General features: G+C 41.2%; 2 protein-coding genes across 2 annotated transcripts in view; one reads left to right on the forward strand and one right to left on the reverse strand.

Moving 5' to 3' along the window:
* The window catches only part of LOC132904790 (cytochrome P450 6k1-like), a 298,916-nt gene that overhangs the window by 212,182 nt on the left and 70,934 nt on the right, over nt 1-15,800 (forward strand). The window lies entirely within an intron of this gene.
* The window catches only part of LOC132904785 (probable G-protein coupled receptor Mth-like 1), a 158,708-nt gene that overhangs the window by 5,582 nt on the left and 137,326 nt on the right, over nt 1-15,800 (reverse strand). Inside the window, exon 6 of the mRNA XM_060955488.1 lies at nt 7,486-7,624. Within this exon, the coding sequence (XP_060811471.1) occupies nt 7,486-7,624 (139 nt within the window). The remainder of the gene's footprint in view (nt 1-7,485; nt 7,625-15,800) is intronic.

Here is a 15,800-nt window from a genome sequence, read left to right on the forward strand (position 1 = left end):
GGGATATCGTTCAGCCGCGACGCCACAGGTACCGCGACGAATTTCCGGCGACAAAAAGCGACCCGATTCAATTAGCGCTGCGTTCAATTACGATGAACATAAATCAGGCCGCAAACGTATCCGTTTGTTCAGCGTGACACGTTGCGCCGCCACGAGTAATGTATGCATCGCATTGTGGTCGAAGTCAAAGCATTATTAATTCGTTCCGGCTGAGTATTCGCAGCCCGTTACGGTGTTGTGTCGCGAAATTATAGCGTTATAAAGGCCACGGAGTCCTCTTTCCCTCGTGCCATTCCCCATTTCAGTACTTTCGTGGTTGCCCAATCTTTATTATCGCTGTCACAATGTTTCCCAACTTATAACGTATAATTGAACGTCGATAAAATCTGTATGGTGCGTTGTAGTAGACAATTTCTAACGCGTTCTTGTCTTTTTTTTTGGATATTTTAAATTTTTTATACAGATCCTTAATCGCCCAAATTTATATAGCGTGGTGTAGCCAAGAGTTTCCGAAGCCTTTATCTTAATTTTTAATTCTTCGTGTATCCAATTTTTTCGAGTCTACAATCCAATGAAAAGTTTGAAATTTTGATACGAAATTCGCCTCACAGATTCGACTTTTATAATCGATCCCTGCCGATGCCACATTTAGCAGGTTGCCATGTGCGAAACTGGCCCATGCAAGTAAGTTCGAATCAGGTCGACTCAGCCGTTTCCACGCGAGAACGGCAACTCTCTCGCCGCTTTTCCGCTTTGCTTACCTCTCCGCTCTCTCGTTGATCGCCGCGTTATTTTTGAACCACCACCGGTTGCAAGCCGCGAGATGTTTGCATATTCCCCGCTCGTAACAATTAGGCGGCGCCTCGAAAATAGAAGATTCTTGCATCCAGCTATTACGAGATGCCACGCGACCATGTTACGCATACGTATTATGATAATTACGGTTTAATGCGCGGTGGAAATAAAACCATCAAAGGCAGAGACATAATCTTAATGCACCGTCCGTCGATTAGATTTTACTACATCTTATTTGAAATCAATTAACTATTTGTAACCGGTAGAGGATAAATTTTATTCTACTCTATATATAGCTCTTTTAATGTCGTTCTTTTTACTATTTTCCATCTCAGCGTAAAAACATACCAGATAACAAAACAAGCATAGTAACAAAGCTAAAGCTTGTAATTATTATTTAATTTTCCACAATAAAAAAAGTCTGTATAGTGCGTTATAGTAGATAATTTCTAACGCGTTCTTGTCTTTCTTTCTTATTTTCAAATGTTTTATACAGATCCTTAATCGCCCAAATCTATCTAGCGTGCTGTAGCCAAGAATTTCCGAAGCCTTCATCTTAATTTTTAATTCTTCGTGTATCCGATCTTTTCGAGTCTATAATCCAACGAATCTCCACGTCTTGGATAGCACAGGCGTCTAACAAGTCCAGCAAGAAATCTGATATTGCCACGTGTAGAATTATTTGTCTTTCAAATTGGAACAATAGTCAACAAGACGTGACATGGGTACGAACGCAGACTGATGGAAATATCGTCGGGATTTCGTCATCAATGATGCAAGGCTTTTATTATCGATCCACCGTTATACGAGTATGTACGGGTAGTACCGGTTCGTCGATTATTATTCGGATGAAAATTTTATCGTGCGGAGACTACTGAAAAATTCATCGGCGTACACCGCGGGCCGATGGTTTCAATCCAAACAACGAATTCGCAGAACGATCGGCGCATGAAGAATCTCTATAGCTATAATGATATGCGAAGAAAGCAAATTAGACACGCGTCCACGAATGCAGAAGGTGAACTCGCGCGTGCAGGATGAACCTTTCACCGTGGTGGGAAACGTGGAGGCGCGTGATAAGCATGAAGGCCCATCGAACAGCGGAATGCAAACAAACGGTCGATCACCTGTGCGGGAACAGCTGCACCCAAGAACCACGGTACACGATGAACGCTTGAAAGGCGAGGAGAACATGAAAGAGAAGATTTTTGAGAACGTACTTGACCGATCAAAGCCCCGTCGAATCGGCTTTGTATGCCAAACGACGAGCAAGAAGCAAGGACAGCGACGGATAATGGTCAAATTTTATATACCCCTTATTCCTCTTTTAAGATTTCACCATTTCTGTTTATCAATAGTGTTCGTTTACTGCACTTGGATCATGGTCAAGTCAAACAGACTATCTTTGATGTTTTATCATCTTTTGTTTTGATCTACTATTTGCAATATGTGGAGCATCATGACGACCGATGCATTGGATAATTTTACAGAATAACGCGCACTTGGTTCGTTTCAATTATTTGATACTGTGAAAATGAAACCTAGAGTCTGGTAAAAAAAAAAAGGAAACGCTTCGTTGGAAGATAAAATTATGCCGATAAAAATATTAAGAAGTATATTGTAAAAATTACTGTTTAGAATAATTTTAGTATATTTTCAGTATATTCATCGCATTTGATTTTAGGCACAGAGATACAAGCAGAAATATTTTTAATACCACGTATCGTATTCTATGGTTTGGTGTAAGTTTGAGGTATATTTTAACGTAGAAGACCGCATTTCGATCTACTTCTACCAACGCCATCTCACTCGAGGATCGCATCCTCCGTTCTACGTCGTTGCTAGAAGATTTGTGGAGAAACGAGTCGATGAACAGTTTGAAAGATCGAGCACGAAATTGAGAAGGCTGGGTTTCCATCGAGCCGAGGCGGAGGAAGGGCGAAGTAAAGTCATTTGAAGCAGACAGCCATTCGTATTTTTGTTCGACGCTTCAAATTAATGCCACTCGCCGCGTTTGGAAAGAAAGTAGGATCGCGGATCCAGCTACGTGTTAATTGACGTAACGAGACAGAGGGGTGAATATGGATTGTTAGCGTCTGTCTGAGACTGAAAATATCGACGGCATCTAATAAAAAAAAGAAAAAAAAAGAAAAAAGCAAAAAGAAAAAAAAGAAAGAAAGAGGAAGAAAAAAAGATCTGGAAACGACACACCGATGCATGCTTCGATCGCTCGTTACACTCGTAACGTGGGACACGTTTAATGAGGACCGTTTCGTCTGGACGTTATTATTATATGGATGTTCTTTATATAATCAGCGTGAAATAATGAAAAAAGGAAAGGAAGAAACGTTCAAAGTGCTAGGTATTACGATTGCAATTTATGAGAAACTTTGCAGCTGCATAGGAAACACCACTAGCCGGAGTAGAGTCGTTCGAGCTTCCGTTTATTGCGGTCTATCTCGATAGATCAAACACGATCTTGGTGCGATCAAGATTTATTTCGAACTCTCTGTGTCTTGGAAGAACTTTTAACGAGAAGGATAGAGCGACGTTTGTGACAAAGAGATGCGATTTTCTCAGAAATGACTCATCAGGGTCGAACGGAAGAAGAGAAACGACAATATGAAGGGTGAAAAAAGGAACATCAAACGAAATACTGGCTATAAAATAAATTTATCTATTACGTTTGTAAGAATTTACATTAGTCGTGAACACGGCTAAAGCTCGTCGACCAGCATATTTTCCATTGCTTCCGCCAGATCTATCCGGAATCTCTAAAAGCTGGCGAATACACAGGTATCCACTTTACGATCCACGAAGATTTTCCAGCAGAAAAGAGACGATGTTGGAACAGTGGGAGGTAGAAAATGGAGAAGAAACGAGAACGATGCAATCGTGAGGACTGCATCTACCCGCATCATCCAGCTGACGGTTATAGCGCGTGTTTTATCACGTTTACGTTTCGACCGGCAACCTTGTCGTTTCTGCTCGGAACATAATTCAAAAGTAAGTCCTTTTCTTCTTCTTCTTCTTCTTCTGTCTCCTTTGAAAGCTACGATACACCGACGAGGTTTTATTTGCGACGCGTTTATTTTGGCAGCGATGCTGAACTTTTAAATTGCGAGCAAAAAGCTTACGACCGGCGCGTCATTCATTGGTCGCTACGTGAATGAATGATTTCGTCTGAACATCGATTTTCTATGATTTTTTCTTCTGTGATCTTTTATTTTCCCAAGCGCAGGACGATAATGTATTATAACGAGATATTTCCGAAACGATAAATTATTTATTTATAAATTATTTGCTTCTATCTCCGCTTGTTTATTAAGCGAAGGTGGCGTTTAAATTCTTCGTTTTATTCGATTAAACGCAAATTATTCGAATATTTTACGTTATAGTAAGCGAAACATCACTTTTTTAATGGTTTTTATGCGCATTCCAAAATCGGACATTTTTATTAGAACTTGCTATTCAAAGATGTCTCGTAAAACGTCATTTTTATACGAGTTTTCTTATTTTCATATTCGACATCCGATCAAATATTTTCGAAGCGTACTGTACGGAGTGAAGTAAAAGAAGTTTAGTTAACGTAGACCCATGCATCAACCTTGACAGAGATCAGAAGAGTTTCTATTTTTACGTATTTATTTTCTTTTTCTAAAAGAGATCTTGTTCGTTCTCGTCTTCTATTGCATCCTGCACATTCGTGACTCGTTCGAACAACATCGACTAGTTTAACGAGTATTCTTTCATCCAACGTATGTATTTTTGCGTTTCATTTCTTCGTGCCACCTTGAAGAATCGCAAATATTTGCGATAAATCGCATCCGAGCGATCCGTCAAAATAACAGCTCGCTGAGAGTTACACGAAAAGTATTGCGAATTAACGCACCATGAATCAACTTTTCAACGAGATTTCATTGAAATCGAGATCTCCCGACAACCGTATTGTTTCGACAAATCCTTTAAACAAAATCAATCACCTTTAACGGCATAAACCGCCGGTTTATTCGTCTCTTCCACCGAAAAACAACCTTCGTCTTTACTTTCCATGCTATTTTAATCAACTTACACTTGTAACACGCGTTCCATTCAAGTTTCTAATTTCAACTTCGACTCTCGTGTTTATTCTTCGATTCAAAGATCGACGAATACAATATTTTGCACGTGACACGGTGTTAGTTTTCATCTGATTGCTTTGATTTAAAAACATATTGAGATGTCAAACGTATATTAGAGGAATTGTAAGAGGAATTTCTACTTGAGGATCGGTCTATAGCGAAGTCGATCGACTCAACGACACGTCTATTTCGATCATCATTTTCACGGCACAATAACAAAGACAAAGCTGTAGGAACTATCGAGACTTTGGAAATCTCGGAGAATGCTGCCCGAAGACGAATGGGTCGGATAAACAGTAAATTCTTTGAGGGATACGTCCAACCGGATGTGAAAATATCACGTTTCCCCATCGATCCTTGGCATCGAGCGACGAGCGTCGTTTGACGAATCGCATTTTTTTCGGATATTTATGCCTGGCAGCCGGTAGCTTTTTTACAGAGCGACCGGGGCTCAAAGGAGAATTTATTTTATCACGGCTGCGCCGACAGATATCAGGCATCGAATCGTTATTTTCCATTCGCACGCCGTCCCTTCGAACCACCTTTGCTCCCTCGTCCCGTCGAAATTGATATTGACGATCTCAATTTGCGATTCTCTTTCGGTCGAGCCTCCTCTCCCCTCGCTTTCGCTCGTTCTCTTTCTGCCAATACAGAGGAACCGGGACACACGCTGGTCATAATGGTGAATAGGGATTCTTTCGTGTTCGTTTTCTCTGTCCATTTTTTCGCTATTCGTAATTTTCGAAGAGCTCGCTATTTTTTTCATTTGTCAACCGGTTACCGGTTAATTCGAATATTCCAAGCTCTTGTATCTCTTTGGCGTTGCTTGAAGGATACAAAGGATAGAAAACAATGGCCAATCCCTTTATCATACGATTCCACCTTCGATCGAGGAAACTTATATGTATCGTAGTAGGTTAATATTGCAACGCATAGGATTACGCTTCTCGTAAAGTTTGGTACGATAAGTTTGGCCTTTTTGCACGATAATTCAACTAACAACATCAACGTACTCGTATCTTTCTACAACTAGAAAATTTGGAGAAAGAAATATAAGAAAATAAAAGAATGTATTATTTATTAGCGTTGACAAGGTGAGTCGTGATTTGTAAAATCTCAGAAATGATATTAGTCGAATCGTGTAAGAGGGCTCAGATTCTCTATTTATTCCAATCTCCCTTTCCTTATTGATAAATACGATTTCATCGAAGAAGACTCGTTGTTTCCCACTGAAGCAGCTAAGAATCACCCTCGTTTATTTCCTTGGAATTCCGATCGACACGGAAGCGCTCGTAAATCCCCACTTCCGAGGCGAAACGGCCTCGCCAGATTTCGAAAGGAGACGCGATTCGCTTTCTCCGTTCCTTCGTCTCGAGATAATTGCTCGTTAAACCACGAAAGAAAGGGACGAAGGGACGGGGAGCGGGGGTGGGAGCGACAGGATTCGAAGAGTATCTTAATTTAAGTAAACATCCCGAGGTTGAGCGTTCGCTGATCTCGATTATCTATGGATTCCGTGTGAACCGAATGCAGCAAACCGGTTATCCTTGATATTTATCATCCGCCTCGAGCGTTTTCCTTCGCGCCGAAATAAAGCATCGTTCGCCGGCAGCGATAAAACAAGAGCACGAAGATGATTACGCGTTTGTGCGCCGCCTGTTCCTCTTAATCGTTGTGTATCGCTCGTCTCACTCTCGAACAAACAAACCAGGACTTCTTTAACTCGGCTATATCGCCGACTTAAACTCCTTCAAAGTTTACCACCGAGACGCGTAATCGTTTCCCTCTTAACTTCCCTTAAGGAAATGAGACGCGGTTGCATCTCGCGGTGATTAGCAAGGACGCGCGCCTCCAAACGTTTCCTGGTAATTTCCGTTTATCTGAGAACTCGGTTACGAGATGGTATGGGTGTAAAGTGCGGCGATAGCGTGGGCAAGATTGAACTGTAGATAATACTCGGGTCAGAAAGAGGTTTCTCTCTATCTCCGATCTAAAGTAACTGGCAAACTTTTAGCGTTTTAGGCTTAGGCGTTAGATCTACATCTTCCGTAAACGTAACCACAGTGTAACGCTGGCAAGATTCTGAAAATAACCCGGACGTAGCGTAAACCGGGTCTTGCGTGTACCCACGGAACTGACGAAAGTGAAATCTCGCATGCAACGTGACGAAAGTTCGATTTCTACGCGCGGATCGTCGATTTTTCTTCTTCTTGATCGTTCTGCGAAAAGATCGTCGAGCGGTACCAATGGCACACGTTCCTGGAAGAAATTGGCCAAATATTTACGCGAAACGAAGACCGCGTGGCCGTTCGCGAAGAATGCGTTTACGAATTCGACTCGTCGATTCGCCCGGGAACTTTTTAAGCTAAATATTTCTTTTTCTTTCAGGAATATACGGTTTGAACAGTCATATCCGTCGTGTGCAAGACTGGCGAGTATCCGGGAAGTAACGCGTAAACCAGATCGGAACTTAATTTAGAGCTGGCAGATTCGGGGGGACAGTCAGGCGCGGTGAGCCGTGCTCCTCGATTTTCCAAGTCGTTCGGTCCAACTCGATGAATTCGCTTACCGTTCCGTGGTGCTCTTCACGAATTCGCCCTTCCATAGACCACACGTTAGCTCGCGGGCAGTCGCTGCGAAGAATAACAGGTTCACTGCGAGCAGGAAACCAATGGGACCGAAGAAGTACGCCAAGATCTCCATGTCACCTGCAGAATAAATTTTCAGTGTTCAGTATCTAAGGAAATTTTCTTAAATATTAAGAAAATATAATGCAACGTGCATTCTTAAATAAACACGAAGAAACCACATCTCCGATCGATTATTAATTCAGATACCGCCGAATATTTCTTCCTCTAAGATATTTTTCAGAGTAATGTCCCTTTCGTTTAAAATATTCAAACGATTCAAAATAATGTCCCACTCTATTTGCAAGGATATTTAAAAATCGGAAGAATATTTTAAATTGTATATAATTAAATTATCGTACTACGATTTATCGCTCAATTATTATTTCAAATGTGCTTCAAACAGGAAAAAAGTATTATTATACCTTAGCGAAAATGTGGAAAATAGATAAAAATATTATTCTTCGGAAATGACGATAATCGTACCAAAAAAAAATGATAGATGTTTCCATCTACCATTCAGCGCGTCATTGTTAATGCAAGCAGCCGGAGTGTCGAAGAAGAAGTCGGACCTGGAAACGTTCTAAATATCTGGATGTTCGCTTCGAGTCCGCCTGCGTGTTCAATAATAAACGTTCGGATCGCTTGAATGGCGAATAGGTTTATCTTTACGACGTCCGATTGGAACGTGGTCTGTGTACGCGTTTCGATTCATCGAACGCGGAGGATCGTAAGAAACGAGCGCTTTAGCTACTCGTTAACCGGAAGTCGTGAAACATTGACCGCCAGCTAGCATTAGCGATTAAACTTATTACGCGAAATGTCGCATCGAGTGAATGATTATGTGGCTGCTTTGTCGCGATCTGCTCGTTACATTCCGAACGGCTTATCAACGGACGTGAAACGCGTTTCAAGCTGGTAGACTTAAGATCTGGCGGACATCGTAGCGATATCTTGCATCCAATGTATCGTGCAGCGAACTTGAAACCTATCGCAAACGGCGACAAGATTTTTTTCGGTATTTATAGTTGTTCATAAATTAATCTTATTTCTTTTCTTGTATCTTTAAATAACGAGTTCTCGTTCTATGTTTCTTTTGATTAGTTGATCGAGAAGTATTTATTAACTGGAATCTACCACGGTATTTCAACTACAACGCGAATACTGTTCGAATATCGATCAACATTGAAAAATTGTATATGTTTGCGCGAAAGATATCCACCAGATGTTATTAGCGTGTAAAGTTAACTAGAAACATGTAGCTAATTCGAGGCAGGAGTCCAAGGACGGATTCCTTCGAAAATAAAAAGAAATAGGAGAAGAGGAAGTTCGTAGACGAAAGCAGAGAAAGAGGAAATTTCATCGAGGATCCTTCGTGTGCGAGTAGTAAAGGAATTAGAGGACGAGTTGCTGAACAACGTGGCAGTATAGGAATAACAACGACCAATACCATTCGATAATCGATGACAGACAAATAAATCCGGCGACGACTGACGATGCCCGCGATTTCACGAATTCCGACCTCCTTCTGATTCTCGCCTCTCTATTCGCGGAATCGCTGGTCACGAATCGACCGATTTCCACCGTCTTTGTTACGTAAGTTCTATTTTTGTACCGACCTGACAGCTTTATCTACGTTTCTAAATGAGACGAATTGAAAGGAGACAAACACGCCGAACGCAGATTTCGTCGCCTTCGTTCTTTCCACGTCTACGTTGGACAATTTTTCGATCAAATTTCTCGCATTATAGAATTTTCCGATACATAGATATACACAGTGGTACGGTGAATAATTTGAAATCGCTAGAAAAATTCACAGAATCCATGGAAACCCGCAGAATGTATGAAATTCTAGAGAATCCGCAGAAACGAAAAAGATCGCTTTAGAATTTTGCTATCGTAAAATAGCCTGTTGCCAACGATTGTATCGAAATAAAGAATGTTATTATTAATAGTTGTAGCGTTAATTTAATAACAAAGTTAGGAGTGATTGAAGAAGTGTTTCCAGGTATTTGGTCGGTAATATAAATCTTCGGCAGACAAGATGTTTAGAACAAAGAATGGAGAATTAGTGGGAAATACGTATCGAATGTTCGCCAATGTTTTCAATGTTGTGCTTGTGGTTAATTTAACGGTCCGAATAATAGGAAGAAAAATCGTTTCCCGGGGGAGTACGTGCAAGGACAGAGGGATGAAAATAAGATGCGGCAAAAATATCAGTGGGTGCTGCAAATAGATCGATAATTCATAGAGGCCGGTACAAATCGCAGAGTCGGGTCTTGCTGACAGCAACAGTTTGTTTTCCTATCGTCTTAAAGCGTTGGAAAAGATGCTCGAAAGAAATGAGCGTGTCGTCATACTTAATTCCGCGCGCCTAGATGAGAACGACGTAACCTTCCTTTATTTTCACGACATCATTACACTACGATTATCTTCAACGATAATACGTTGTCGTAAAAAGATTCAATTTTGGTGCATACATATGTACATCGTATGTATATAGTGTTTTGTAAAATTATTCGAACATTTATCGTAGAATACTTTTGTGGATACGTGCAAAATAGACAATGCAAAATTTTTGGAAAATTTAGAACAAGTTTGGAAATGCACATAAAAGTAACAAGACGATTACTGTGAACGTACGTTTCTCGAAAATATTATATTTGATATAGATCGTCGTCTTAAACATATGTATTAGGTTGTCCGAAAAGTTTCTTTCGTTTTACAAGGAGATAATAGACGCGCAATGTCTTTTGTTTTATATTAGTTCATTGAATCATGCACGAACATAATAATAGAAATAGAACGAAATGGATCATACGTAATTCAATAAAATAATATAAAACAGAAATTGTTGTTTACCTATTATCTTATGAAACGAAAGAAACTATTCGGACAACCTAATATAATTAGAAGATAAAAATGGTTTCACTAAATAGATACGCGTATCACGGATTATTGATACACATTGATACAAATTGATTCGTTCGCTCAAATATTTTTTTATCTCTGGGTAGAGTACGTTTGTAATTAATTTTTTTATTGTTCTCTATATACATTTTTGGATATACTAGAAATTTTTCTCACTTAACCATGGTAATTGTGTTCCATTACAATGCTAATGAAATTTCAAAATATTTTGTATAACACATACGATACATCTACGGAAAGATTTTACAGTAAATGTTCAAATACATTCACGAGCCAGTCTACATATATGAATGGTAACGTCGGAATCAATTTGTTAAAAGGACCCGGCGGACCATGTGTATTTTAATTACTTCGTCCGATATTTTCAATATTCCACGTTTGGATGTCGTTAATTGGATCCATTTGTTTCCCTTTTCAAGATCCGATTACGAGCAGCCCGGGTTTTCGGATATTTCTCGTGGTTACGCTTCCGCCATGGCTCGTGTGTCATTATTCTCTGCAATTTCTATTGCTTCGTTACGCTGTTCGCTCGTTATTCGAACCGATCTCGAAAATCGACTTTATCGTACGAAAACCAACGAGATTCCAACTGGATTACCGTTCTGCACCGAGTTGTCATTCCTCCGTTCAAACTGTTTTCCAGAACAATTTGATTATTCTTGATTTTCACTTGTGTTTCTTTTCAATAACAAACACATTCGTTCACGTTATATTTTCTCTTTTAGTAATCTCATTTTTGTTTGTCTAACAATATCGAATAATAAGCAGATTTTTTACCCAAGGGTGATATATTTTAATTCGAGTTTCTTTGTTTCTCCTTAATAAAATCTGAAATGAAACTATAGCGAGGTATGTCAGGAGGAAGTTAACGATATCTGCCTCCATTGTAGCATTTTAATTTTATCGATAAAAATTTAATCCACCCTAGCCCATCGTATATACTACGCTCTCGAGAAGAAAAATCTCAATTATTCCTTTCTCTACTAAATTTCCTTGTAAAAGGAAATATCAAAAATTGCAGGTACTTGCCTCGCTTCTTAACTATCCGAAATCGTCTCTAAAAGCCGCGCAATTTCAACCCTAACAATTGCCGAAAGGTCACGAAAGCGGGGTCTGTTCCTCAATTTTCTCGCAAGCAACGATTTAATCGGCCAACGAGCTATTCTAATTTTTTGTGAAACACAACAGAGGGAAAGTAGCCGGAAGGGAAGCCGGTGGATCGGTAATAAAAGTAAAGTAAGGTATTGGCGCGCGAACACGCGAGACACGATCCTCCGCGTGCCGAAATTACGGTAAATCACGTGAACCGGTACTTATCGAAACGGCTCGGCGTTCACAGGGAGACGGGAGAGAGGGTGCGTGTCTGGATCCGTTGGTAAGATCGCGAAATCCCGGGAATTCGCGGGAACACCTATGAATATGAATACGTTCGTTCGAATGTAATGCGTCTGGTCCCGGGGCTGGTTTTCGTGAATACCACGCTCTACGTTCCTCCTACCAGCCAATCTGGTAAGTATACGCGCAGAGGGAAGCGCGGATAACTAGTTTCCGAGTAAATTGATACGTCGGTACACGTACACGTTGCGTTCGGGTTTTCTCCCTCTTACTTTTTCCTCTTCGTTCATCTTGCACAATATTTTCATGCGCGTGTACCCTCGCGGCGAGGGTCGAGGAACAGGGGCCTTTTTCCTTGATAGTTGTAATCTAGCCGGACAATTACCGGGTCGATAAGTAATTGCAGCCCTTATCGAAATCGTGCAAGTTGCCATAACCACTAGGGTGGAAGGTTTGGTCCTTCTTTTTTCGTCCTTCTCTCCCCTCCTTTCTTTTTTTCTTGGTCCGTTCGACGTTGGTTGGATAAAAGTGTGGAAAACGTTGCGATGCGTCACGTTACACGGATGAAACGGAAAAACTTGCGGTTCCGACGAAACACTCGCGTAGTTCGATTTTCCCGATCATCAACCGCGTTTTCGGTACGGTACAGCGACCGATTCGAGCGCTAAACGCTCTTTCATTCCGAGATCGTTGCGCTTTTATCGAGCTCGCGCGGACGAACGCGAACAAAAATGTCCCCGTGTTTCATCCCCTTTCCGCTGCCGTCCGTTGCGGTCAGTCGATGGACAGTGCGTCGCTGATCGAATAAAGAATACAGCTTTTTTCTTCTTTTTTTTTTTTGTTAGTTCGTATGCGGGTCGCGGTTGCTCTTTTTTCCCCTCTTTTTTTATACCAGAAAAAAAATGGCTCTATTAACGTATCGGTAGTTAGTAATTGGGCGGTTTGTCATGCCGACGGTAATAAAATTTTAGCCGCGGTCGCGAAATCCATTCCGCTTGGCGAGCACCGGACGAATTTTATGGTAAATAAAGAACCATACAAGCCTCGGTCCCGTTATCGGGCCAATTCCCTCTCTGCTAAGCGGTCTCTCCGCTCTTTCTCTCTCTCTCTGTCTCTCTGTCTCTCCCTCCGTGCATCCCCATAACCACGAGCGCAATCTGCCAGAAGCACGCTTCCAACGAGGGCCCCATAGCCACTTATCGGCGAGAGGGTCGCGCTCGTCCGCAAACAAACTCATAAATAAAATCCTTATGCCGCAACTTTCATGGATGGCGATGCATACGCCACGGAGTGAGCGAAAAAGATGGAGAGTCGGTTGATATCGAGGCTGCAGCTGACCCAGTTGCCAAACGTTAATCCAGACGACATGGCGTGGCGTGAAAGACCATCCCGAGGATTCGTGACTGTCAACGACACGCGAGTATAAATAAACCTGCTCTTGGATCGATCGGTATGTCACGCTGAATCGCGTCTTCCTCCGTTGCATAGGAATTTTAAGGAGATTGAAAATTGAACGAAAGGCCCACGGACGTGTTCGAACACTTGTGAACGCTTCTTACGAATGTATTATGTACGAAACAATGTGAAATTTAATTGATTGTTACGAGACTCGACTACCACGATTATATTTATCGTCGACAACTGTGAAATAAATCTGAAAATATGTCGCATGGAAATTACAAGCATATATTTCATAGGGATCACGAGACGCAGATACGAAATTAAATAGCCCAGAAGCCCACGCAGGTTATTTAGAGGAAATGGTTATTGGGAAAGATAAACGATTTTTGAAGAAAAGATTCGTTAACTTGTCGATGGCAAAATATCTAATTCTAGTTAGATCAACGATGTAATATATTGAAAATTCAGCAAGGAAGAGATTTAGATCTTTTATTAGGAATTTTAAGATACATGATTCAGTTTGTACGATACTATGAAAAATATACGCGGCTGGATCTTTCCTTCTTTATTCTGTATAAGAATATCGTGTTATGAATGGCAATGATATTAATTTAAGCGATGGTAAGTTACTTCTCGAGTTCGTAGAATCTTGTTACAACGTTAATTTCATCTTCCTCCGGCGCGGTTAATACACCCTTACAAATTTATTCGCCGCACCCAAGTTCTAGCCTGGAACGACACTTTTCATCCCCTGCGCGCGTAATTTCTCAGTAACTTTCGCATAGTGCGGAATATTGTACACGTACAATATGTTGTTGTTTTCCAATATTTTCGTGTTTGTTCCTAATAGCCACATACCGTAGTAAACATCGTCGAAGTAATTCCGAGTTTTTATTCCTCCATGCAACCAACGATAAGTACCTATTGTTACTGGCATCGTTTAAAAATAAATATCTTACTCATCTTCCATGAATAAGCCATTAATTGTCGGAACAAAATACACCTTGACTTAAAAATATTTCACCGAGAAGTCAAGTTAGTCAACTTCAACACGGATTACGAATCGCACATTTATTAAGTAAGCGATTATTACAACAATATGCGACCAGCGACTTCTTTCAAGGTTCCTAGCAAGAAAATCAGCTCGTATAATCGGCATCCGTTCTTCAACTCGATTCCAACAATTTGTTCCTGCATGTAGTCTCACTAACAATAAGATATCCAAGAGCTACATAATAGGGATGATACCAAGGATCTACCCTTCTACTTCCTCAATCTCTTTCAACCCTAGCAGCTTCTCCTGCCAATTCTTCTCTCTCCTTCCGACAACCCCATTATTCCTCCATGTAACCCAATCCCGTACAAGTTAACGAAGTCGTTGGTATCGTCGCATCGATCAGACCCGATCCGGTTGCAAGTCGCGCGCCGCGAAATTTCGCGAGCAGACCGGACGGGAAGGTTCGTAGCGAAACTCAACGAGAGGCTGTCACGAAACTTTTGGAACGCCGAGTTTCGACCGGATAACCGAGGCAGCTTGCGTCTGGACCGGCACTCCGCGCGGATGCGCGCCGGAATATTAAACGAACGCGGTCGGATCGGACGCGTTACGTCGCTCCTTCGCGGCCTCCCTTCGTCTCGCTTTTCCTTTTTGCCTTTTTCATCTCAGTTCACTGGCTCATCGGTTCAACTCAAAATTCAGCGTCCGTCCAGGCGGACCCTAGCCAAAATTCAACAACTTTTTCCATGGTGTTCTCTTCGCTTCTTCTATCGAGGGAGATCCGGTCTCTTCGTGAAACTTTTTCTATCGCGATTACATGGCTTGGACGTTAAGGAAGGAAAGGAATATCCATTATCATCTTTGCTCACAACTCTAAATGGATTTTGTTTGTTGCAGATAAGAAATCCGCGCGTTTTTGTTCAAACTTCGGTTGGTTCTGGGCCCAAGTCGTTTCGAAGACGTGGCGGCATGGAATGGACAGAGGCGAGTTGGACGTAAATGGGATTTGTTGGCTCTAGAGAAACCAAGTTTGCGTATCCGTGTCTTTTGGGAAGGACGTGGCTGCATTCTGGAGTTGCTTGTCTCGTAGCATCGAATCGCGTTACTGATATGGATCGTAGTTTCGACGAAAAGTAGATTCCACTTGCAACACAGTGTAGTTTTTGAGCTTCAACATCGGTTTCGATTATTCGGATTGACAATTACCGAGTACAAACGTACATACTAACGTGGCGCTGTAACGAAACGAAGATGTATTTTATCCGAATATTTATAGCGAAAAACAATAGGTTCAGAGCTGGTACTTTATCGAATAATTTGATTTCATTCAACTACATACGAAGAAACCATAAAACGAGAAGTTAATCGAATTGCTCGTGTATAAGGTAAAATTTGCAACTTCTAAAGCGTCTTTGAAAAAATATCTTTTCAATTAAACGGCTAAAGCCAGAACCAGAGACACGTTTCTATTAACAACTTTGATAATCCAATTAAATTACCGGAAAGCAGGTAGCCAAGTTTATTTTTGCCAGCGGTCCGTAAACAGAAGGCAGCGGACGAGGTCGCAAAGCTGGTAGCAAATGGAGAACGAAG

Source organism: Bombus pascuorum, chromosome 3 (assembly GCF_905332965.1).
Source record: "Bombus pascuorum chromosome 3, iyBomPasc1.1, whole genome shotgun sequence".
Lineage (NCBI taxonomy): Eukaryota > Metazoa > Arthropoda > Insecta > Hymenoptera > Apidae > Bombus > Bombus pascuorum.